Genomic DNA, 26,313 nt, shown 5'->3' on the forward strand with positions numbered 1-26,313 from the left:
TGGGTCTGAGGATTGTAAGGATAACTCTCTTGCTCTTGCCCACTGTCAGCTGGAATTGACTCCAACCCCCTGTGAACCTCATCCCTATAATGGGTGGCTGGACTCTGGGTTTCGCAGGGAGCACAATGTTGGTCATAGTGTGGGCTGAGTGGTTGGTGCATCATGCTGTGGCTGTGAACAGCCCACACAACAGCAGAGCCTGCTGCAGTGCATCTAAAACACAGCACTGATCACTGCACTGTTTCAATTCTTACATACTTAGTAGTTTGCAATTCATGTTTGTTCTAAAATTGTACAGAGATGGTCCAAGAAAATCTTGGCCTTAATCTGTGTGCAGCTGTCAGCCAACCCTACCCAACACACACACACACACACACACACACACACATACACACACAAATTCACAGAAACGGTAAGATGAATTCATTATATCCCTTCACAAACGCACATTTTAATACCACACAATCTCCACTGGTGTCACTTGGGTCTTGAATAGTGTTTTGCTGACAGAACCCAGTGAGGAGTGTCTTAAACGTAATAGTGTACAAACCCCTGCAGACATTAGTGGTCAATAATCTCCATAGTAACATCCTAAAATCCTAATAAATGGAAGATACAGTCCCACTCTGGCTTTTTACTGTTTATGAGTGGATGCTGGTGATGTTCCTTCTTGGTTCCACTGCTCTCTTTGCAAACATCCGACACAAGTGGACACATTCCAACAACATTCCAGAAAAAAGAGGCGGATATGTCCACATCTGCACTCTGAAAATGTCTCATCCCAAAGTTGAGCTTGTGTTTAGGCTCAGGTCTAAAGGGGCCACTGGTGGAGCTCCTGACTTGCAGCTCTGTTTTGGAGGAGGTTGCTTTTACTAATTAGTTTAAATATTCAACAATAGTTTGGCAGAGCAAGGGTTGGTTAATATAACCAGTAATCAGTGACAGACATTAATCTAGGGTTTTATTGATTTTCATTAGAGAAGTAGAGTAGAACTCAGTAGAGCACATACCTCTGAGATCAAGGCTGAACAATACTACTGATTGTTTAGATCTTGTAGTTGAGATATAGAAGAAAACGGGGCCGGTCTGATCATTTAAATGATACATTTATCATTAAACATAGTCTAAAAATCCCATTGATCCACATTTGCACCAAAATTAAATGTGTTCTTCCCCGACTCAAACCCCATCCCTCCACCAAGAAATCGGTTCAGTAGTTTTGCGTCCTTCTGCTGGCGCTTCATTGCTTCAGATGATACAAGTAGCTAAATAACCAGGTTTCACATCTCATGCATGTTATATGCTGAATATGATTAAAACCAGGGTAAGTCAAAGCTGGAATAGCAATGTGTACATGTTCAATGGAAATCCTAAAATACATTTTTTACACAATTTCTGCATTATCTCCTCAACCACACAGTCCACCAGTCACTTCAGAGCCATGTTGGTTTTCATCAAACTGTAAGTCCAAAGATCCAAACCCCCACCAAGATTCTTGCAAGGAAAATGTGGTGTTACCAAAGTTCTGAACAGTCAACATGATCTGAGTGTATGAAAAAAAGGGTTATGATGCTGAGAGTCCTATCAGTTGATTAAAGGTCAGAACGGTACTGTACTGACAGCTGTGGATAAAACTGCAGGAGCTAACATGGTGATTAGGGTGACAGCTGTCCACAAATATGTTAATGAAACTTTCAAATGTCATCAAATCTGTCTCTGTCCTGACACTCAGCACAGCCAAATGCTGCGTCTCCTTCTCCTGCTGTTGTAAAAATCGATACGTTTCCTGAATGAGCTCCTCCCTCAGCACTGATGGACAGTGGAGAGCTCTGTGTCAGTTTGCGACCTGCTCTATACTGACATGAAGTGTATGCATGGATTTCATTTGGACTGTGGCACAGAGCTGTAAGACAATCAGCAAATCCTTGTCAGGCTGTTCCAAAGAATTGATCCGAGGACACCCGCAGGTTTTCAGCCTTCCTCCAATTGGACCAGTCTGAGATTTCCACTGCTCCAGTGAAGCAGCTGCTGTTAAACCTAATGTTCAGGCGTCATCGTGCTCTGTCACAAAGCTGTGGGTGACATCACAGCAGCTCCACACTGTGCGTTCATGCCAGGCATCTGTTAACATGTCATCATCATGTCCTCCATGTTTCCTGACACACCGTGGAAGTGGAAAGGAGAAGCAGCGAGTCGCTGTGTGCGGCTGAGTCAACCACAAACATGAGCACGTCCCAGCTGTTTTGGTTGTCTGTTGTCTCATTGCCTCCTGAAAAACACACTGGCCCACTGAGTATTGTGGTTTCCATAGCAACAGTAATAGTGATAGAGAGTGGGTTAGTGTTGTGGGAGGGTGGCAGGGAGGTTGAGCGAGAGAACGACAGAGAGTGTGAAAGTAAAGCAGTAACTGGGGTCAGAGTGGAGCTGAGTGTGTGTGTGTGAGTGATGGAAAAACATAAGGAATGGAGAACAGAGCCAAAGACACCGAAACAGAGATGTTTTCTTTATTTTATTTCTACTCCACTCATTCATTCATGCATCAGCCCTGCCCTCCTCTCACCAGGTGGAGGGACAATGACGCTTGCTGCCTGACTATCTCCTTTCATCATCATTCCCCCTCCCCCTTCATCCGTCTCCCACTACAGCTGGATAAGCCAACCAATAACCAGCTTGTCTCTCTCTTACAGAACAGGGATTTGAAGATTGCATCCTCACATTTTTAATCTGATGTAGAAGAGGATTATCTCAAGGTCTCCTCCATCTTGTGCACAGCCGGGGGCTGCTGAGACAAAGGAGGGAAAGTAGAGGAGGCTGTGGAGGAGAAAAAAGAAGGATCTCAGGCAGCGAGCTGAATGCTGTGGAGTTAAAGACAGAGCGGGAGGGAGAGGTCACCTGTGGAAGAGAGGAGGGGGAGGTTGATGAAGGCTTTCTAAGGAACTGCATCCATCACTCCACTCATCTGCAAGGGAGATGAAAGAGGGGAGGACTGCGCGTCAGCAGCAAGTAGATCACTGTGAAAGGTAAGCTAGTAAATCAAAAATATTCATATCCTCTTTTCTCCTGACGAATACACTGATCTTGTCCTGTATATGCGTGCATGTATGCAATCCTTATTGCATCTGCTTGTTGTCGCCTGGTGAGTGTGTGTCTGGTTTATGTCCATAGGTAGAATCTGATTGTGACAATAGTGTGCAGAGGGGTGTGATGTAGCCTGGTTCAAGGGGCTTCAGCCCACCTCATGGGGTTATTTTAGCAGCAACAGACACAGTTTTCTTTAATGAGCCAGAACCTGATAAATTCCCACAGCTCTGGTTCTAGAATTAGGTAAATCCAAATTTTTATTCTAAACTTGTACACCAAAATTTAGAGGTTAATCCAATCAAGGTGGCATCTGACACAGAATGTGACTAAAACTTGGAATATTCAGGTTGAAATGATGACAGCACAAGTGCTGTGTAAGTTTCCTTTGCCTCCAAACAAGCAGCTGTTGCTGAATGTCTCTCGCTGAGAGCTTTGTCCATCATTGTGTTTACAAGACAAGAGGTTAGAACTCATCCTCTGAGCAGTGTTACGTCTTCAGCGCAGAATGGACCACACAGTGCCAGTTTTATGTTTGTGTTGAAACACAGTATGTTCAGTAATCAGCCTTAGAGGTGTTGAGAGGTTTTGATAAGTGTGTGTATGCACTGACGGAGCCATTGTTTCCAGTCTCTGCTATGCTAGGTTAACTACATCAAGACTGATAGAACAATGAATCAAATCAATTCCAAAAACCGTGAACTCTTCCTTCAAATTGGATTGAAACCCAGCAGATACAGTCGGTGTGTTGGAGGATATGAGCCAGTGAAGCTGAGATTGACATGTGATGTGTTGGCGACAACTGAAAGATGCTTGGATGAGTCTAACCTGTTGTGTTTGGACTATGTCACCCACCATAAGTGAAACTTGATACACAATGACATGGAGAAAGCTCTGCAGCCCCAATCAGAATACTGTACCCTTTTCCTCTTTCTGGTCTTGATATATCCCAAAGGTTCTACAGCTTGTCTGAGGTCAATGCTGCATGTGAAGATACTTTCAGTTGTTGAAATGGTTTTGAGGTGTGTGTATGTTGATTCAGAGGATTCAGATGGGATCAAGCCACTTGTTTTGTGTTCGGCCCAACGGATGACCTGTTAACAGCTGCAGCAACTTTAATGTGGTTTGGAGAAGGCAGCTTTAGTTTGAGTGCATATGGCAGTCCTCAGCATTACATAATCATACAAGCACATACGCTTCAATTGTTTTACATTTCTCATCAAATATAAGTGATTTGGGCAGTAAACCCAGCAAATAGCAGGATATCCATGTAGGCTTCAGTCCATCCATCCTTCCATTCCATACTGCTTATTCCTTTCTTGCCATGCGGGGGCTGGAGCCAAGCTGAAATTATTGGAAGAGGCGTGGTGCACCCTGGTCAGGTCACCAGTCTGTCACACTTAACACAGGGCTGACATACAGAGACAAACCAGCCTCACTGTTTCAGACTTCACTCTTCATCTTAGTTGGAAAAGGACTCTGAGGTGCACATGCATGCCACCACAAATGTAGCCTTTCATTAATTTACTGATCTTTCATCATGAACTCAGTGGTATTGGATTAGTTTGCTCACTTAAATCAGGCCACGTGTCACAAAAGGGAAAGCATGTTTAATTTATGTGTTAATTAATAAAGTTGAGGAAATCTTTAGACCAATGTCAACTGAGATCGGCTCCAGTTCCCTTGCGACCCTCAATAAGCACAAGTGTTATAACTGATGGATGCAAGTATCTTAATATAACTGTGGGATTGTGACAAAAAGATAAATACTAATATAATTCCGAGCATCAAACACAGATTTGTTTGTTTATCGTCACATGAATTAAAAGAGTAACTTCAGCCAGTCTAATAATCGGGCCTGTCCTGCCAGTTTGTGTTGATTATATTCTTTGTTTAGCTTTGGTGAATAATGGGACATCATCAGACACACATCAGTATTCATCTGTGTTTAATCAACCTACCACTCAACAAGCCTGGGCCTGAAGAATAAACCAGCAGAGGACAGTTATAAATGGCACACAGGGAAAGGGAAGAATGGGGGCCAGTCACTCATTTTAGCCCTGGGGCCCCCATTTGTTTATTGAACCATGTTCCACAGGAGCACAGTTTGTAGACGAGCAGCATGAGTAGACAGAATGAAATATATTTAAATTATGTTCAGTGTAGAGGTGTGTAAAGCTTTAGTTATTTCGAATTTGGGGCTCAAGCTGTCATTAAACATTGTCGTGGGAATATCTGTGTTCTGTGTGTGTTGTGTCTGAGCGGATCAACTGTAAATCATTCACAAATTTAGTTTTATTTCTTCTTAAAGGTCTTTGATGGCAGAGGCCGGGCATCCTGTGATGGAGCAGTACCAACAAGGGGGAAGTGTTTCCATGGAATCATCTCTCTCTGGTCAGACCCTCTTTGATGCCTCCTCACAGTCAATAAAACCCTCCAAACTAGCTGGGCAGCCAGGCCATGTCTGCCAGGAGGAGCCACAGGAGTCTTTCAGTAAGATCTGTCCAGCAACTCCTGCGATCAGAGAAACTACCTGCAGCAGTGTGAAGGTCAGCAGAGAGCCTGGTGAACAGGAACGAAACCCCTCTAAACACTGTGTGCCCCCCTGGGATTCAGCATCTCCTCCTAATGTGGCTAACAAATATACACCCTCATATCACCACAAGATAACAGGGACTACAACTGGTGACCCCCCTCCGGCCAACAGGACTCTACAGAGTATAAAGCCAGCCTCTTTGCCTGTTCACAGGAGTCACTCGGATACTTTCCCTCTGGTTAAAGTGGCAGTACCTCCCCAGGTACCAGACAGTGGCATTTTTGAACTTGTTTACCATGGAGCAGATAAGAGTATCCAAGAGGTTGAGAGTCAACGCACATTAGCCTGCAAGCAACCCATGCAGCTGCAACAGTGCAACATTGTCACCACTGTTTGCCGAGGGACCAGTAGTGGAGAGAGTGGTGTTCAGCAGCCTCAGAGCAAGTGTGTCTGTGTCTTATCCACTAAGACAGAAGTCAACATGGGGGGCAATGAAGACAAGTGCCACCTTCTTCCCAAATGTGACAAGGAACTCTGTTATGGCTCCTACATCCATCATGCCAATTTTGAAGACACATTTGCTGCCTACTGCCGTCCCAAGCCCATCCCAGCCCCCTCCCAGCTGCTGCCACACTTGACAGGCATGGAACCAAGCAGTGACATGCAGCGAGCCACAGCACCTCCTTCAGTGACAAACCACCTCGCCCTGCCTCGCCTCATCTCCTCTGTCAGTGAGACAGGCCTGGATGCCAAACATCTGCTGCGATGCTGCGACCTCAACTGTTCTTGGATCAGCTCATTGCCTCCTGGTGCTGGGCCACCATGCCAAAAACACTTCAGGGGAGAGGATTGCTGCAGCAGTCCCATTGGCTATGTGAGAAGCATGACCCGGGACATTGGGACACTGACAACCCCTAGAGAGCTGAGGGATGTTGGGGTGCAGACAGGACAGCCTGTCACACCTCATGTGTTCCCCCAAATCTGTTTGGCAGAGGAGAGCAGAAGTGAGACCTCCTGCAGCAACACTCCATCATTGACAAACACTGACAGTGATGCAGGCAAGAAAACAGATGGTGCTCCTAAGTCCCCAGTGAAGGAGGTGAAGTGGGATGCAGAAGGGATGACATGGGAGGTGTATGGAGCCTCCGTGGACCCTGAGGAGCTGGGTCTAGCCATCCAGAAACACCTGGAGCTGCAGATCAAGGAGACAGCGAGTCGGGCTGCCAAGCTGTCACGCCAGAATACTAACACCTCCCGGCAGAGTGGGACCACCGGCTGTCAGAGAAAGAGGAGCAGAATGATAGGCTCCATTCGAACCTGCTTTACTAGCACCACTACAGCTATCGACTGACTAACTAGCTTAGTGACGGATGGGACGGTACCTGAACACTGTGTTTAGTGGCCTGTATGGCTACTCATAGCCTCAGCCTCAAATGTCACTCATCTGATCTGAAGGTGTATGGAAGATGGATCTGCATACAAGATCATACAAGGTCACTGATGCAGGTCCACATTTAATGGTGTCTGGTAATTTTATTATTATTTTAGTCACTGAAATCAGAAGACAAGGTTCTGAAAAGGGAACTAATGATACGCCAATGAACCGTCACTTGTTTTGATTTTTGCAGATGTGCACTACCAGTGTTTTCAGAGGGTCTCTCCTTGCAAGTGGGTCTATATGATCAATTACCTCCAGGGGATTGGTACCTGAAAAAACACCTGTACAGTGCAAAGCAATCTGATACAACAGTCCTGCATTAAACACGACAATTATCATTAGCAATATATGGGTTGGGAAATAATATGTTTTACAGTGATACAATTCAGGATATAGGTTTCGGTATACCTCCCCCTGCTGACTGGGGCTCCCCATGGTGGTTTGGTTCTTGAGTGACAGGCAGTGACACATCAGTAGACACCTGGCAAGAGGAGCCATTGACAATTTCTTAGCTTAACCTCAGACTAATCCCTCATAGCCCAGTCTACAACCTCACAAACAAATGAGCTCCTCTCTTACACAACAACAAAAACATTACAAGCACAGACAAAGAAAATAATAACAAAAGAAAAGTAAAAAAGTAAAAGTAAGGGATAAATGAATCTGAGTAGTCAGAACATGGAAACATGATGACTTATTGAGTAAATGATGAACACATTTAAGTACTTACATATGATTGTATTTCACAAGCATGATTTAAACTCTCTAGGCTTGGTACAGCAATGCAATGATTTTCATTATCAGTTTTTGTTTTGGATGTGAAAAGAGACAGTATTTTCTTCTCTTCTGTATGAGCATACAGGGGCATCATCAATCTAAAACTATTGGTTTTTTTCAAATATACAACACAGAAAGCCTAACAACACTGGAACATTTAAAAGGTTTTATGTGTAACATTCAGAAAACAATCAATCAAAACAAAACAATCACATACTGCTCGCGCTCTCACGTGTTGCGTGTTAACGTGATGCTCAGACTGAGAAAGAAATTCAGCCCTGGATGGCATTCCCAGTGTACCTTTCTATCACCACCAGAATGGGTTGAGTTTTGAATGGGAATAATTGAGTCTGCAGATGAGAGACATTCTAGGTCACAGTTTCACGACCTGGAATTTTCCACTGGAACTCACATGCAGCACCTTGAATGACAGGCACACAGAGAGGGGCGGCAAAGAAACTGACAGGGATACTAAAGACTTCTGATAGCCGTCCCACTTTACAAGACTTAAAGGGATAGTTCACCCAAAAAGGAAAATTCAACTCAAATACGACTCGAAACTTTGTCATTTACACCATGTTTTCAGCCTAAATGTCCGCTGTGATCCACGTGCGAACGCGGCTCCAGAGGGGGATATCAGAGGAAATGTAAGGCTAAAAACTTGGTATAAATGACCCTATTTCGAGTGGAATTTGAATGTCGGGGCTTATGGACACTTGGATTACAACACAGGAGCAGTATGGAGGCATTTTATGTTTTTTTATGTCTGAAGAATCGATCACTAGGGATGCACGATATGGATTTTTCTGGCCGAAACCGATAACCAATAATTACATGCTTCACATGGGCAATACCGATCATAATTTCCCGTTTCTTAAAAAGAAGTTCATAGCCTTTAGTTTATGCACACCTCAGGGTAAAATTTCTAAATATATTAAGCAAATATGGATGAATTAATATTCCATTAACACAACAAAAGCCGTTCTGACTCAGTTCTGAGAGTTTAGTGAGGTACATCAGAAAACGTCAAACAACTTTAGGTTGAGGAGGAAAATTTCTCCTTCAAAAGAATTTAAATTAAATATCAATGTATTAAAATAGAAATTCAGATAAAATACTGAGCTGCATAGCTAGTTGCCAGCCACTTTAAGTGTAAGAGTTTGTAGGTTCGCTTTGGTCTTTTTTTTTTCCAGTAATGCTGGCTGCAAGCGCCTCGTATTCTCGCCATAGATCGTTGTTGCGATGACGGACTCTAAGGTCACTTATGAGATTGGTAGTGTTAAAATTGTTCTCCCACTTTGAACGTTTGCACATTTGTTGCAAATTGCAATCCTCAGGAAGTATGAAAAACTTCCACAACGACCACGCAGTTTTCAGTGCCGACGTTAACACATCATGCTGGTATGGACATTCACGGATTTATGAGGTCATGAGAGCGACCAGGCACGCTGTGTTTATCGCACGTTTTATCAGAAATAATTTCCAACTTTTCTTTGCGTATTTCACCAGTGGCAAGACGTGAGGACACAATGGGATTTAGGAATGCATACTTTAGGCTGAACTATCCAATAGGATGCGAACACCTATATATAACATAGAGAGTGACGGCAATTCTAGCCATTCATGGATGTGCTGTTAGAATGGGTGAAGCAAGTAGAGGGAGATATATGGTGATGCTGTGGGAGACATCTTCAGACTTGGGGGTGACAATTGCTCATGTTACTCTGTTAGCGTTTGTATATTGTTTCACCTTCTGGTCTCCTTGATGCATCAAGTCTACATTAAAACCTTCTGCATAAGACATCAGCTGCTGCCTGAGTTCTCCTTTCACCAGCTTCCAGAAAACTTCCATAACAATGAGTCGAGTGAATTTTCATTTGCGAGTGTACGGAAGTGGAACAGAAGCATAGAGTTGACATACACTGAATTTGACCTGCACAGAACCCCAGATAATCTCCTGAAATTATTCGGAGGGGCTGTATGTGAGAACACAAATCCAAGTTAGTTGCTCCGGACATTCTTCCAGAGTTTAGACCCGGGTGCTGGCAGGAAAAACTCTGGAGAATGTCCAACTAACTCAGATGTGTATGAGTGAGCCCATGTGAGAAAACAGCAGGATGTCTGGAGAATTCACAGCAAGGGACTGTGTGTGATGATGACATTTCTGACATGTGACAGACGCAAAACTGGGAAAACCAAAAAGAATACAAATATCTCTGGATGAAAAAGAGGATCCATACAGGTGCAAGATGCTGACGAGCATATCAATAAGACGATGTGCAGTAAACAAAAGCAAGTGATCTCAGCAGCAGAGTATACAGTATATGTTATGTCCTGCCTCCTGCACTACCCCTCACCTGAATGCTCCGAAGATTTTCCTTTTGTTATGAACACATCTGACTGGAGAATCTCCTGCTGTGTTGTTCATGTGTAAAAGGCAAATGTCTGGATTCTTGTGTACAAACATTATTGTATCAAAAGAAATTAACATCAGCTACGTCGCCTACTCCAGTAGACGTTGAAGTCCCATACTGCATTGTTTCTTTATTTTTTGTGGTTTTATAACCCTAAAGAAATGATGGGATTAGCTGTGGTGGTGGTAATATTGGATGTGCTGGTATTTGATTTGTGTTTAACTTTTTCAAGTGAAGTTAATTAATGTGTTAAAATGTACTCAAGCCAAAAAGTCTTTAAAATTCTCAAAAAAATCTAAACAAAAAGAAAACAATTTAATTTCCCTCTAGATTAATTGAGGTTTTTAAAAGATGATTTAAAAGATCAAGTACATTCGAAAAATGTAAGGATCAACCTCTTTGAAAATGATACATACTTTGGTTGCAGTTTCTGTCCAACAGTAAGAGATAAACTAATTGCAGGTGGCTGTGTTCAGTGAGTTAGACCTGATGTAGATTCTGATATGGGAAAGCTAATAAACACACGTAAAAAGAACATATGATACAGATGTTTTAAAGTGTTAACATTAAATCTTATATATAATAGTGGGTTAATTTGGAGAATTGTTGCTTTGTACATCAAAATGTTGAAAGATCAAATTTAACAGTGCTTCAACCCTGTAGTAATGTAGATAGCTTCCAATTCTAGAAAACAACTGGAACTATGTGAAAGCTACAGTTAAATGTGTCAACAGTCAATGGTGTATCTATATGTTCCACTCTACAATCTCAAACAGGTGTCATTACATTGAGGATGTTTCATTGGAGTGTCAGTATTCAATTTTGCCTGATCGATATTGTTGCTGAGGGTTGTGGATTTGGTTGTCATATAAATCTGAGGTCAAACACAACATAATCAGATTATTTTGACAAATAACTGTATCAGATTGCTTGTCACTCAGTCTACAATGTTAATATTGAAGTCACATTGAAGTTCTGTTTTCTTTCATCTGTTGATGAATGATGAATCAATGATTTTGCCAGGTATCCCTTTCCCCTGAGATACAGTGTAAAATCTGGTGTTTATACCCTCGTGTTAGCAACCATCACAAATGAGATGTTTCTGGTTGCTGAGCAAGAGCTAAAGTATTGGCTGTAGATAGATAGAATAGCAAGTAAAGCCTTGGGCAAATTAGGCAGTGGCATCTCTCTGCTTTCAATTGTCATGTATGAGTTGAACATCAGTGACAAATCAAGACACCAAACTTGTGTGTTAGTATGGCAATGGAGATACCAGGGGGTCACAGATGACATGTCCTTTTTAAAGTGGCCCACAGCAGAAAAAGACAGTGATCTGCAGTATCATGTGCCTAAAAGAACATGGGTAGAATCTGCCAGTGGAGCAGATGGAGCATAACACCATTACTTCAGTGTCAGGCCGCTGTATTAAATCCATCGTGTTTCTTTTAGAATCAGCCTCAGGAAAAGAAATGACTCAAAGAACAGCTGCATCATGAACTGCTGGTGTCAGCCCAACACCTCACTGTTTAGTGTCTGGTCAAAAGAACATTGCAGCCTCTAGAGGGCGCTAGCAGAGGTTTAATGTGTTATCCACAACACAAGGGAAAGTTATTTATGCTGAAAATATAAATGATGAATGTAATGATGATGTAAGAAAACATCTAATAATAATATTATTCCATGCTCAATTGAAAACATCCCTCAGTTTCAGGTTTTTATAGTCGCTGCACTTTCACACCTACTTTATTAAGACATCTGTGTACATGATGATAATGTCATACAGAATATATCAGCATCAGTGCTGCTTACTGAAGCACTAAAGACACTAGTGATTGAAAAACATATATAAATAAATAAATACAAAACAAGTAAATCAAACTTTGTGGTATGCTGTGGAAATGTGTTCATTCATGCTTTGCTTCTCATCTTTACATCAGATGGTTACAGAGGCGAGAGAGTCACAGCAAGTAAACCACTCGGGGATTCACTGTTGAAGCAGAAATTGAGGCTCAAACATGAACACTGTTAAACTTAAGCTGAGAGCTGAAGGGACGACAAGGCAGCCGAGTGTGCAGCCTTCCTGCTGCTGGGTGAAAATCAATCATGGAGACTTAATGTTTCATCTTCAGGTTTAAAGCTGTAAAAGGTTTTTTTAACAAGCAAAAAAACATATTGAATATGGAACCATGAATTCACTCAACATGTGGAGCTGCAGTTATCAGTTTATTTAATGTGAAAAGAGAGTTAATTTATTTTTAACTTCACTATAAATGATGGTACAGTGTATATATATATATATATATATATATATATATAGTATAATTAATGCTGACTTCAGCTTGTGAAAGGACACTGAATGTATTCCTGTTTTCTTCAATAATTTACAGCTACGTTGTTCATTTTCTTCTCTGTCAGTTAACTTGTGTGGTGTTACATTCACATGCAGACAATATATGAAGTGATTCATCCTGCTGTTGTGTTCAATGTGAGGCTACTGATAACAGTATTCTTTGTATGGCTGCTTTTGAAAATAACTATCAGTGAATGTTTGTGTAGAGCCCTATATTGTCATATTTCCGGTTTCACACAGTAATTAATGCAGAGTGAGTGTTTGTTAGTTGAAGACATTGTTAAATGTTGTTCTAACAGTGTGTATCCGAGAGGAATGTGCCCAAATATTGATGCCAGCAATAAAATCACAGAAACTCTATGGTGATTGTCTTGGTCAATGTTGCAAAGGTTAGTTATTCTCAAACACTCCCACTCAGTAACTTGCAGAGCCAACAATTAATGAAATGGTTTAGTGCACAAAACTTTGATGGAATCTAGTTATTGAGTTTATTTTAAATCATTGAGGTGCCCACACAACCCACACAATGATCTTCTGATGATCATTAAAAATGTTCCTCTTTGCTGCTGCTTTGTCTAAATATGAATATGAAGTCTGAAGAACAAAAACTGAAAACAGTCATTTACAATCTCACTTCAAGGTCCTCCTTATAGTTTTGGGGAACTTTCAATCATGTCACATGATGTTCCTCAGCAGATGAAGATATTTAAATCATCAATCAATTAATCAAATTTTATTTGTAAAGCCCATATTCACAAATCACAATTTGTCTCATACGGCTTAACAAGGTGCAACATCTTCTGCCCTCAACTCTAAACAAGAGGAAAAACTACCAAAAAAACTTTTAAAATAGGAAAAATGTAGAAACCTCAGAAAGAGCCACATGTGAGGGCTCCCTCGCCCAGGACCAACAGAAGTGCAATAGATGCTGCTTGTAACTGAGAACATCAACAAAATAACAGTATTTACAACACATTGAAATATCAGTTTTATTGGACAGTTTTGGGATGAAAATATCAAAGGTATATAAAGAAAGCAACGTTTCATTTTCCACCATGTTACCTGGGTTGAGATATACTCCATATTTGGTTGCCAAAAGTCCGCCAGATGTCAATTTTGACGTCACTGGCAGACTTTAAGCAGCTCCCTGGCTGTGTGCTAGAACTACAACATGTTCAACAATGCATTTTTGTGTGCAGCTGGATCGAAGGGGGCAGCGGAATCAAAACACCCTGATTGAGATCAACTGGTTAGAACAACAACTACAAGACGATAATCTGATAGATACCGAAGAAAACTATATTGAAAGTGTATTAAATGAGCCTAAATACACTGTGGAGGATGTATGGCAGAGCTGCCTCTTACAGGGGACAACTGGTGGAGCCCCTGTGGAAAATATGCACCAATGGAAACAGAAGAGGACTTGTTGTGTTGCAGCGAACAGGGTGAGGGATTATTGGGAATGACGCACAGTAAGAGGGTGTACAGAAATGCACAAAACCTTGCACCAGTGTTGAAGTAGTAATGCAATTTAATAGAAGAAGAAGAAGAAGAAGAAGAAGAAGAAGCAGAAGAAGAAATCTGTTATCGGCTGTGATGACGTAAGTGACCGGGAGCGGAAGCGTGGGCGGGACAAAAACATCTACTTTTCAAAATGGCTGCGCCCATGAATAACGTGGAAGAGATTCGGAATCGAGTAATTCTTGGGGAATTTGGAATCAAGAATGTAAGTGAAGAATGTAACAGATGGTGTTGTTGGTTGTTTTATCACAGGAGCCAGATGTGGACACCCTCAGGTTCTGTCGGACTGAGCCGCATGGGATGATCTGGACAGTGGGTTGGACATGCTCATGTACACACACTGTCTAGCAGAAAATACTGCTTCGATATGACCATGTAAACTATGTCAGTGTCATTATTATGTATGACTATGGGACGTGTAGAGCAGCAGTGCAGAAATACATCGAACAATCAAAACAACCTCAAGAACAAAATGTTTGCTGCCAAGTACCGTTTGTTATTGTAATTATTGTTATTATTCATTTTTGTTTTTAAGGTTCATACAACCGATTTCCCAGGAAACTACCCCGGCTATGATGACAGGTGGGACCTGGAAAAGTTTCAAAAGGTGAGTTGGTCATATTTTTGGGACTGAAATTGGGGGACAAGGACTTACCCTCTAGATTCTTATGTTACCATGTGTAAGTGAACATTTGTAAGTTATGTGTATAGTGTGTATGATATTTCTCTATAAGAAGAGAGGAATTGAAACATAATTTTGTCTAAATAATTGGTGTTATCAGTTTGTATTGTTGGATTGTATGTAAAGATTATTATTGACTTTATATAAAGATGATGACTGACTGTATATAAAGATGATCACTGACTGTATATAAAGATGATCACTGACTGTATATAAAGATGATCACTGACTGTATGTAAAGATCATGACTGACTATACAGATGATGACTGACCGTATAACTACGATCACTGACTGTATATAAAGATGATCACTGACTGTATATAAAGATGATCACTGACTGTATGTAAAGATCATGACTGACTATACAGATGATGACTGACCGTATAACTACGATCACTGACTGTATATAATGACGATCACTGACTGTATATAAAGATGATCACTGACTATATATAAAAATTATCACTGACTGTATATAAAAATGGTCACTGACTGTATGTAAAGATGATCACTGACTATACAGATGATCACTGACTGTATAACGAAGATCACTGACTCTATATAAAGATGATCACTGACTCTATATAAAGATGATCACTGACTCTATATAAAGATTATCAATGACTGTATATAAAGATTATCAATGACTGTATATAAAGAGGATCACTGACTCTATATAAAGATTATCAATGACTGTATATAAAGATTATCAATGACTGTATATAAAGATTATCAATGACTGTATATAAAGAGGATCACTGACCATGGTATTGAAGTCTGGCCTTGGTCCATGTCCCATCTGCTAATATGGAGTAGACAAGGTTTATTAACTATACTGCAATCAGCCACCAGGGTGTGATCTGGGTTTCCATTTTGGATGTCCATCTTTATTTGGAGTCATTTTTTGAATGTATGACATCACTCCTGTTACGTGACGATCTCTTGTCTGTTTTCAGAACTTCAGAATTGATGTAGTGCATCTGGATGAGAACACTATGGAGTTTGACATGGTGGGCATAGATGCAGCCATTGCCAATGCTTTCAGAAGGATCTTACTAGCAGAGGTGGGATTCCCATTCACTCAGGTTTTGTCATCTGTGTCATTCAGTGGTCACTAAGGTCGGACATAAGAGAGAAAAAAAACATTAAGAGAAACAGGGAAAATTCACACAGCAAGAATTCCTACTCCAGAAGAGCTCAGGGAGGTTTGGGCTCAAAGTGCCGACTGTATTTCCCCTTGTTTTAGTTTTATTTCATGTTTTGAGCTTTTTTGTAATTGGACTGAATTTCATAATTTTTTTTCTCTTGTATGTGTTTTGTCCTTATGGGCCACCAAAGTGTCATTGGTGTAACATTAGGATTTGAGCCTAAAAAAGTCAAAAAATCTGAAATATTGTGCATCCGGTTTCTTGATTTTTCTTAAATTTATGGAAATATGTTGTTTAAGCTGTGCATTATCTTTGCTTGTAGGTGCCTACCATGGCTATAGAGAAGGTGTTTATCTACAACAACACGTCTATCGTCCAGGATGAAGTCCTGGCCCACAGATTAGGTCTCATACCCATCAAAGCTGACCCCCGCCTTTTTGAGTACAGGAATACTGGTAAAACAACACCACAAAGTACTCCTCCTGATGAGTGCTCCCATTTTATTCTGCTGCAGACATGAGCTCCAGAGAATTGGGTCCGGAATTTCTCCGGAGGTTTCCTTTTACACATGAACAACGCAGCAGGTTTTCCACTCAGACATGTTCACAACAATGCAGAAATCTCAAGAGCATTCAGGTGAGGGGTGGTGCAAAAGGCGGCAGCAACACGCAACATACTTATTCTGCTGTGGAGATGCCTGTTTTTGTCCGGAGGGTCTCTGGAGTTCAGTGCATTAGAGCAGCTTAAAAGACACGTGTATGTTTGGGGTTTGCATTTGTTCAATCATTATCCCGAGATGTTAATGGTATCCAGAGGTTTTGTGTAAAGCAGAAAAAAGAAGGACTTCATCTCTGGTGCTCATTCAGGCTGAACATCATAAGCTGCTTTCACACATGCACTGAACTCTGGATATTCTCAGATCCTGTGCAGGGCTTCACTGCGACAGACTCAAAAATCAAAAAGAATACAAATATTTTCCGATGAAAAAGCAGTGCCACACATGTAGATGAAACAGAAAAAGATGTCAGGAGGGCTTTGGTTACAAGTCAATATGTCAATATGCAAAAACACTGCGGAATTAATACATGACATCCTGCCTCTGCCTATTGCACCGCTCCTCACCTGAACACACTGGAGATTTCTTGTGAACGCATCTGAGCTGTGCTGTTTGCGTGTGCGTGTGCGTGCGTGTGCGTGTGTGTGTGTGTGTGTGTGTGTGTGTGTTGGACCAACATCTGCTGAGTAAAAATCAATCAAATTTTATTTGTATAGCCCATATTCACAAATCACAATTTGTCTCATAGGGCTTTAACAAGGTGTGACATCCTCTGCCCTTAACCCTCAACAAGAGTCAGGAAAAACTACAGAAAATAAACCCTTTTAACAGGGTAAAAAGAAGGTAGAAACCTCAGAGAGAGCCACATGTGAGGGATCCCTCTCCCAGGACGGACAGAAGTGCAATAGATGCCACGTGTAAAAGAGAAAGATAAGAGTATTTGCAGCATTGATTAGAATAAACAGTTTGTAGCATAATGGAAGTTAAATGAATTGATGGATTATTGTCAGTAATGGTCGAGTATCTGAGGAGACATATTGTATATCAAGCAGTCTTGTTGTAATCATAGTCCACGGTCAGCAGCCACCACGATCAGGATCCACCATTATCACAGATATATCAGTTTATATATTTGAACCCTTCTGTATAGAACAGTACAGTATACTTAATAGTGCATGTCTGCTTTTTCAATGCTTACAATGAAAGCTCCAAATCCACATATCATGTTTCCAACAAAAAAACATTTTATACTTATTTCTCAAACCTGTCCTTGCTGTACTTGTAAATGTTGTTAATTCCAGGTGAGGAGACATCAGAGGAAGAAGGATCAGAAATAGACACAATTCAAATGCAGCTTAAGATTAAATGCAGCAGAAACCCCAGAGCAAGCAAAGACTCCTCTGACCCAGGAGAGCTGTATCTGAACCACATGGGTAGGTTTCAGGTGACACCACATGAATCAAGGATTAATCATATTTTTGTAGATACAGACACCCAGCAGCAGCTGTGACCAGACAACTTTTTTTTTCTTATTAATTAATATGATTTTTTTTGCTCCCCTGTCACATGCGGACTTGTTTCAGTTTATTCCAGGGACATAAAGTGGGTTCCTATAGGAAACCAAGCTGACGTCTTTGCAGACTCCAGCATTGGACCTGTACATGAAGACATCTTGATTGCTCAGCTACGACCAGGACAGGAGCTGGACATTATTATGCACTGCGTCAAAGGAACTGGTAAGAGCTGTTAAGTGTCTGGATCAAAAGTAACTTGATGTTGCTCCTGCTCAAAAAAATGAAGGGAACACTTAAATCACACATCAGATCTTGATGAACGAATTATTCAAGTTGAAAATCTTTACTGATGTACATTGTATAAATTGTTGAGAACAAAATGATGTAACAACGGAAACCAAAATCATTAACCCGAGGGCTGGATTCCAAATCATACTGAAAATCAAAGAAGAAAACTGAAATCACAGGCAGATCCAACTTGCGTGACTTTTATCACAGCAACTCATAATTTTACTCAGTACTGTGTATGGCCCCCACGAGCCTGTATGCATTACAGACAAAGTCTGGGCATGCTCCTGATCAGTTGGCAGATGGTGTCCTGGGGGATCTCCTCCCAGACCTGGATCAGGGCACCAGTGATCTCCTGCACAGTCTGTTGCAGTACTTGGCGGTGTTGGATGCACCGATGCATAACTTCCCATTGGATTTAGGTCAAGGGAACATGAGGGCCAATCAATGGCATCAATGCCTCCGTCATCCAGAAACTGCCTACACACTCTGGCCACAGGAGGAACCCGGGGCCCACTGCACCAGCGAAGGTCTGACAATCTCTCTGAGGATTTCATCCTGGTACCTAACAGCAGTCAAGGTACCGTTGGCTTGACATGGAGGTTTGTGCAACCCTCCAAGGATATGCCTCCCCAGACCATCACTGACCCACCGCCAAACCGGCCATGCTGGATGATGTTACAGGCAGCGTAACGTTCACCACAGCATCTCCAGACTCTTTCATGCCTGTCACATGTGCTCAGTGTGAACCTGCTATTATCATGGAAGAGAACGTGGCGCCAATGGCGAATCTTCCAATTCTGGTGTTCTCTGGCGAATGTCAATCGAGCTGCACGTGCTGGGCTGCGAGCACAGGTCCCACTAGAGGATGTTGGGACCTAATGCCACCCTCATGTTTCTGTCAGTTTGGTCAGAAACATGCACACATGCAGCCTGCTGGAGGTCATTTTGTAGAGCTCTGGCAGTGCTCCTCCTGTTCCTCCTTGCACAAAGGAGCAGATACCGATCCTGCTGCTGGGTTGATGCCCTTCTGCAGCCCTGCCCAGCTCTCCTTGTGTAGCTGCTGGTCTCCTGGTATCTCCTCCATGCTCTTGAGACTGTGCTGGGAGACACAGCAAACCTTCTTGCGACCACACGTATGGATGTGCCTTCCTGCAGGAGCTGGACTACCTGTGCAACCTGATCGGGCTGCAGATACCGCCTCATGCTACCAGTAGTGACAAGGAGACTAGTAGAACACAAACCTAGAGAAGAATCAGTCAGGAAGGATAAGGAGAGAGCAGCTGTCTGTGGCCACCACATGCTAAACCATTCCCTTTGGGGGGGTTGTCTTGATTTTGCTTCTCCATTGCACCTGTTGTCACTTTCATTTGCACCAAAGCAGGTGAAACTGATTCATTATGACTTGTGCTTCCTAAATGGACAGATTGATATCCCTGAAGTTTAACTGACTTGCTGTTATACTGTGACGATTAAGTGTTCCCTTCATTTTTTTGAGCAGTGAATGTGGACTGATAAAATATCAGTAAAAGTTAGTGGCAAACCTTTTATAGGCTGCATGCTTCCACACAGCTTCCATACTATATAACCTTTTTCAGTCCAGACACTGTCCTAGTTACAGTCAGTATTTCCTGCTGCCTGATCCTGAACTATGCTCTCTGTTCTGTGCTCAGGTAAGGACCATGCCAAGTTTTCTCCAGTGGCCACAGCAAGTTATCGCCTTCTGCCAGAGATCACTCTCCTGGAGCTGGTGGAGGGAGAGAAGGCCGAGCGTTTAAAATGCTGCTTCTCTCGAGGAGTCATTGACCTGGAGGAAATTCTTGGTAAGAAAGAGCCGACCAGTCTGATCTGTGATTAAATGGAAGCCTGCACTGTGTAGATGGCATGATGTAACTCTTATGCAGTGGTAGTTTAGTAGCACTACAGTGTATAGTGCTGCTTGTCAACAAGTAGATCCCTGTTTTGCTTTGTTTCTCACACAAGGACAAAAATGCTTGTGGATACACACAATGCATTGTGGTGAATAAAGATGAAGTTGAATATAACTCCACCTTTTTAAAATAACGACTGCTTGAAACGGTACATCGTTGAGAGAGAGAGAGAGACGAAAAAACGGCTAACCTTCCAGTTACCATACAAGATTCTCACCATTTCATATTTTACATGATGTAGATTTCTATTAGTTGTGCGTAAGCAAGGATGGGAATATATTAAGATGGCATAGGAGTAAAAGAAGTGTATTAGTCTGCAGACATGAACTCTGGAGACTATCCGCACAATTGGGTCTAGAGTTCAGGTGAGGGGTGGCGCAGCAGGCAGGGGCAGGACATCTTGCTTAGATTTAGGTGCCCATGATATCAGGTTACAGCGGCCACACTGCCTGCGTGAGACACATGTCTCAGGCATGTGAGCTGCGCTGTTCTTCGAGAGAGTGGGGGTCTTGCCTATTTTCTCTGTGTACCGTGCATAATTCACAGCAAAATAAACAGTGAAAAAAATCTTCCACCATAGTTTCAATGTCTATCTGTTGAATATATATTACAAACATAAATATTTGCAACACTTCCTGTACCTGTTTCAAAGTAAAAGCACTCTAGCATATCTGTTGACTGAATCCATTAATTTGTTTCTATTATTGTAGGACTGGAAGATGCACTGCTTCATAGCGTAGGGTCACGGCATTTACTTGAGTACATAGGCTACTTTTATTTGAGGAAATACTGTGGTCATACCAGAAACTCACACAGCAGCTCCTCCACTGCAGACACGCAGCAGAGATGCTGCCTGTGTGAACAACAAATGCCTGTGAGACAGAGCAGATCCATGCTGTCACACGCAGCCAGTGTGGCCCATGCATCACTTGGACCATTACGTTCCTGCTTACAGTTGGAGAAAGTCTGGAGGTTCGCAGGAGTCCAGTGTATGTCTGAAAGCAGCTTAAATGTATTAATCTGTCTCCATGTGTTGTCCACCTCAGGGAGAAAGGTTGCCAAAGTAGTGAACAGTCGCCTGGATACGTGCAGCAGGGAAGTCCTCCGTCACGATGACCTGAAGAATCTGGTGAAAATCGGAAGAGTGCGAGACCATTTCATTTGTACGTTAAATATAGTTCATATGCATTTTAAAGAGGGTGTTCAGACTGTGCAGCAGAAACAATCCCAGTAAAAGAAAACAATGAAACATGGGGGCTCACCTTTAAGGAACAGTTGGATATTTTTAACCACTAAATAAATGTCCTTATTGTCGAGTGAAATGTGTAAAATCAGAAGATCAAGCTTCCTTCATGGCTGTACAATGATTTGAAGCTTGGCATAGAGAAAGTGAGGGAACAGTTTGTCTGGTTCTGTTTGAAGGAAACAAAACCTTTCAGCAAGAACAAGAAGAAATCAGAATTGCTGTTTTCATGAGACTCTTAACACGGCTCCTGTCTCTTGCATGCAGCATGTCTATACATCAGGTTGTATAACTTTATTTACACCGTTTCTCTTGTTTTCTCACAGTTACTGTGGAGTCGACAGGCATATTGGCTCCAGATGTCCTGGTCACGGAGGCTGTCAAAGTCCTCATGTGCAAGTGTCAGAGGTTTCTTAGTGAACTGGACTCTACTGGCATGGAGTGAAATGATGACTTTGCGTGCTCAGCCCCACCACAGAGAAACCACAGCCCACCAAGGCTTGGACTTTGATACGCCGCTTTAAATTGTATTTTTGAGGTTGATAGACTTGCTGGTTAATATGTATATACTACTGTCTATAGTTTTGCTACCAGTTTTGATTTATTGATGAGTTCAGTTGTCATTACATAAATATGCTGATATAATATCTAAATATCCAGACTCACTGCACAATTTTCTGTATGGATGTGTGCGTAACATAAGCAAAGAAAAGTAAAACATATAATAAAACAGAAAGGAAAGCAGTTATTACAGGATGAGGGGAATGTATATACTCTATGTATTTCTCCAGTATCACAAGTTTATAATCTACCAGCATCCTGTCAGGATTTCATTAAAGCACATACTAATACTGTCCATTACTGTCATGTATCCTAATAACCCATAGATTTTTCCTAAATTCCCTGTTACATCACATTTCATCAGCACAACACAATAATAAAACACTGCACATAAATTATTTGATAATTGATTTACCAACTTATGGGACAACAGTATCTGTTTATGATTTAGTTTATCATGGATATATCAGTGTATATATTGGAAGAAACTGAAACACAGATAAAACACGATGTTTGACAAAATTTAGACCGCATCTACATTTTAATTAATTACTTTTCTCCTGACAAGTTTATTTTTCAACTACAAAACGTCCCATTCTTAGATCCACTACCCACCAACCACAAACAAAATGTAATTCTGAAATAATCTCAAATTTTATTTATTCAGTTAATTTGTATATATTAATTATTTATTGCCATCCCAGTAATTCGTACTACAAATTTACCTACTATTGTTTCCATTCTCTGGTATAACTATATTGTTTTTAAACAATTTAAGAAAGAAGAAAAAAAACCATGTTGGCCCATTTTAGTTCCTACTTCTGGTGTCTGAAAAATCTCTTAATACCTCCCATTTGAATTCCCTTCATGTGTTTGAGTTTTTGTATTAATACAGTTAGGTCGATAAATATTTGGACAGCGACACAATTTTCATAATTTTGGCCCTGTATGCTACCACAATGGATTTGAAATGAAATAATGGAGATGCTATTGAAGTGCAGACTTAAAAAAAAATCCCTCAGAGAGATAGCAGAAACATTCTGAGTTTCCAGATCAACATTTTGGTACATTCTGAGAAAAAAGGAATGCACTGGTGAGCTCGGCAACACAAAAAGGCCCGGACGTCCACGGAAGACAACAGCGGTTCATGATCACAGGACCTTTTCCATGGTAAAGAGGAACCCCTTCACAACATCTAGTGAAGTGAAGAAGACTCTCCAGGAAGTAGGTGTATCATTATCCAAGTGTACCAGAAAGAGAAGACTTCACGAGAGCCTATACAGAGGGTTCACCACAAGGTGCAAACCATTCACAGGCCTCAAGAATAGAAAGGCCAGATTAGAGTTTTTCCAAAATAGCATGCTTTGGACAAATGAAACTAAGATCAACCTGTACCAGAAAGATGGGAAGACAAAAGTATGGAGAAGGCTTGGAACATCTCATGATCCGAAGCACACCACATCATCTGTAAAACATGGTGGAGGCAGTGTGATGGCATGGGCATGCATGGCTTCCAATGGCAAAGGGGCACTAGTGTTTATTGGTGATACGACAGAAGACGGAAGCAGCATGTATTCTGATGTCTACAGGAACATTCTGTCTGCTCACATTCAGCCAAATTCAGCAAAGTTGATTGGATGGCGCTTCACAGTACAGATGGACAATGACCCAAAACGTACTGCAAAAGCAACCCAGGTGTTTTTCAAGGCAAAAAAGTGGAATATTCTACAATGGCCGAATCAATCACCTGATCTCAATCAGATCGAGCATGCATTCCACTTGCGTAAGACAAAACTTAAGGCAGAAAGATCTGCAAACAAACAACAACTGAAGACAGCTGCAGTCAAGGCCTGGCAAAGCATCACAAAGGAGGAAACCCAGTGTCTGGTGATGTCCATGGGTTCCAGACTTCAGGCAGTCATCGCATGCAAAGGATTCTCAACAAAGTTTTAAGAATGAACATTTTATTTATGATTGTATTCATTTGTCCAATTACTTTAGGTCCCTTGAAAGGAGGGGACTTTGTAGGAAAATTGTTCCTAAATTCCTAAATTATTTCATTTCAAATCCATTGAGGTAGCATACAGGGCCAAAATTATGAAAATTGTATCACTGTCCAAATAATTCAGGACCTAACTGTAGATGTGCTTCAGTGCATATTTCCTCCGCCAGGACTTGTGGTATGTTTGTATTGATTTCAGCTTTCCAATATTTGGTGAACAGATGGCCTGTAAGGCAAATGGAGGTGTTGGTCTCCATTACAGAACTGTAATTTTATAAAGAACTCTTCAACTTGTGGGATACAACACAACATTTTATTCCATTCTTAATGTTTTGTTAGAAAGTTTCTTAGTTGTAAATGTTTGAAAAAATCTGTTAGGATTGACCAAAATGACTCGAAGCTGCCATCCTTATGGAGTATGTATAGATAAATCCATATTACTTTGCAAATCTAAGGCCCAATCCCATTTCACCCCTTGGCCCTATCCCTCCCTACCCCTTGTTTTTGAGGGTTATCTTGCCCCTTGAAACGGAGTCACAAGGGGTGGTGGTTGAAATCTTCCCCTACGAATTGGGACAGCCCTTGTAGAAGCCGTTACATCATCAGTAGTCGTTGCGAAAGCCCGACACGTCATCAGTAGTCTCGGATGTAAACAGACAAGACAAAAAGTTTTGCGGGGATGTCACTGTAATAACATTGTTGAGATCTTAAATAAACCAATGCTATTGTTTGCAGTTACTAAAGTGACAAACCTATAATGTCCAAATAACATCTATGCTAATGCAGGGGAATCAATCACATTTGAGATTGAAAAGCTTGGCTGTTCTGCATTACTTCACGTATGAATCAAAAGCACACAGGCTGCTAGCAGGGGTCTGTAGGCAACCCTGCCAGGATGCTTTGTTATTAGAGGAACAGTTAAGTTCAGTAACAGCGCTGCTATATTCTGGTTAAGTGATACTTTTTAACTGTGCAAACATACTATCTCAGATTTGGCATTTTGAGCCATACACTTGAGATGGCTGTAATTAGTCAAAGTCTTGGTTCCTTTCTTTGCCATATGTGTATCTGAAATACCAAAGAAGCTTACATTGCACATGAATGCTATTGATATAACCTAATGGAGACAAGGGGTTGCACTAATCAGTCCATATCTTTACAAATATTTTTGGATTATTTTAATTTGTATCATATAACTTTCTTTGTTTTACCAATGTAGGGCTTCTAACATCATATGAAATGCCATCTGTATTCCATTTAAAATCCATTCTGGATTTGAATCATTTGTAGAATTCTATTGACCACATTTATTTTATAACCTGAGAAGGACTCCTGTGCCTCTAAGAAATATATAAATTAATAAATAAATAATATGACTAGATTAATCGGCCAGATAGAGATGCTGTAATTAAGGTTAAAAAATCAGTTGCACCCAGACACTGTGAGGTTGACAGCTCAATGTGCTCCACAAAAAAAGTCGGCATGATATCCATGATGAGGAAAACATAAAAAAATACAACTTTTTGTATTTGGTTTGGTCTGAGACAGATTTGATATACAGCCTTGAGGGACTGAGAAACACATTTCCATGATCAATGTGAAAGAATGGATGCAACACATGGCCATCATTTACAAAGATATCTTTGAGAAGGGCGTGTAACTCATCGAGCATCCAGTCGTCAGAATATGGAATATAATATGATACTAATAAGAATCAGAATTGGGATTTATTAATAAGTAGGTTTAGCCTACACATACAAGGAATTTGCTGTGGTGTGTTTAGTACAAGTATAAATATAGAACATGTAAAAAAATATATATATAATCTTCATTACAGATAAACCAGGTAGGATAAGCCCAAAGTTTTCTAACTTCACTCTGCACCATAGTCTGTTAATAATAAGCTCTGCACACAACGTCCATCACGCAAACAATAAAAAGTGACAGTATACTGTAGAACTATTTTAAGAGTACTCACTAATGACAAGGAATGATTCTGAAGTAGCTCTGGGGCATAAATACGGGCCAAGAGAACAGTCCATTCCCAACAGACAGATGTAGAACAGACACTGCACTAGTCATACATAAGGGGTAACTTGCAAAGTGGTATCACAATCACACTAATGAATGTGTCACAAAGGAGAAGAATACTTGTTTCAACATTATTCTGCTTTCAAACTTTTTTACTGTGATTTTTTGAAGAATCAAACTCATCAAATGTTACATTTTTAAATATGTAAAGCAAAACATTCGATTTGTTGCTGACATGCAAT

General features: G+C 41.1%; 2 protein-coding genes across 2 annotated transcripts; both read left to right on the forward strand.

The window, feature by feature from the left end:
- Positions 1-2,401: 2,401 nt before the first annotated feature.
- Positions 2,402-9,445, forward strand: si:dkey-191g9.7. Its single transcript, XM_035171814.2, has 2 exons — positions 2,402-3,020; positions 5,390-9,445. Exons 1-2 carry the CDS (start codon positions 2,971-2,973, stop codon positions 6,963-6,965), a joined length of 1,626 nt encoding a protein of 541 aa, XP_035027705.1. The 5' UTR covers positions 2,402-2,970; the 3' UTR covers positions 6,966-9,445.
- A 4,724-nt stretch (positions 9,446-14,169) lies between these two features.
- On the forward strand, positions 14,170-22,333 carry polr1c (RNA polymerase I and III subunit C). The gene is made up of 9 exons (XM_035173388.2): positions 14,170-14,319; positions 14,650-14,721; positions 15,754-15,861; positions 16,268-16,400; positions 17,803-17,934; positions 18,085-18,237; positions 19,977-20,126; positions 21,281-21,397; positions 21,804-22,333. Exons 1-9 carry the CDS (start codon positions 14,248-14,250, stop codon positions 21,920-21,922), a joined length of 1,056 nt encoding a protein of 351 aa, XP_035029279.1. The 5' UTR covers positions 14,170-14,247; the 3' UTR covers positions 21,923-22,333.
- The last annotated feature ends 3,980 nt before the right edge of the window (positions 22,334-26,313 follow it).

Source organism: Hippoglossus stenolepis, chromosome 12 (assembly GCF_022539355.2).
Source record: "Hippoglossus stenolepis isolate QCI-W04-F060 chromosome 12, HSTE1.2, whole genome shotgun sequence".
NCBI lineage: Eukaryota > Metazoa > Chordata > Actinopteri > Pleuronectiformes > Pleuronectidae > Hippoglossus > Hippoglossus stenolepis.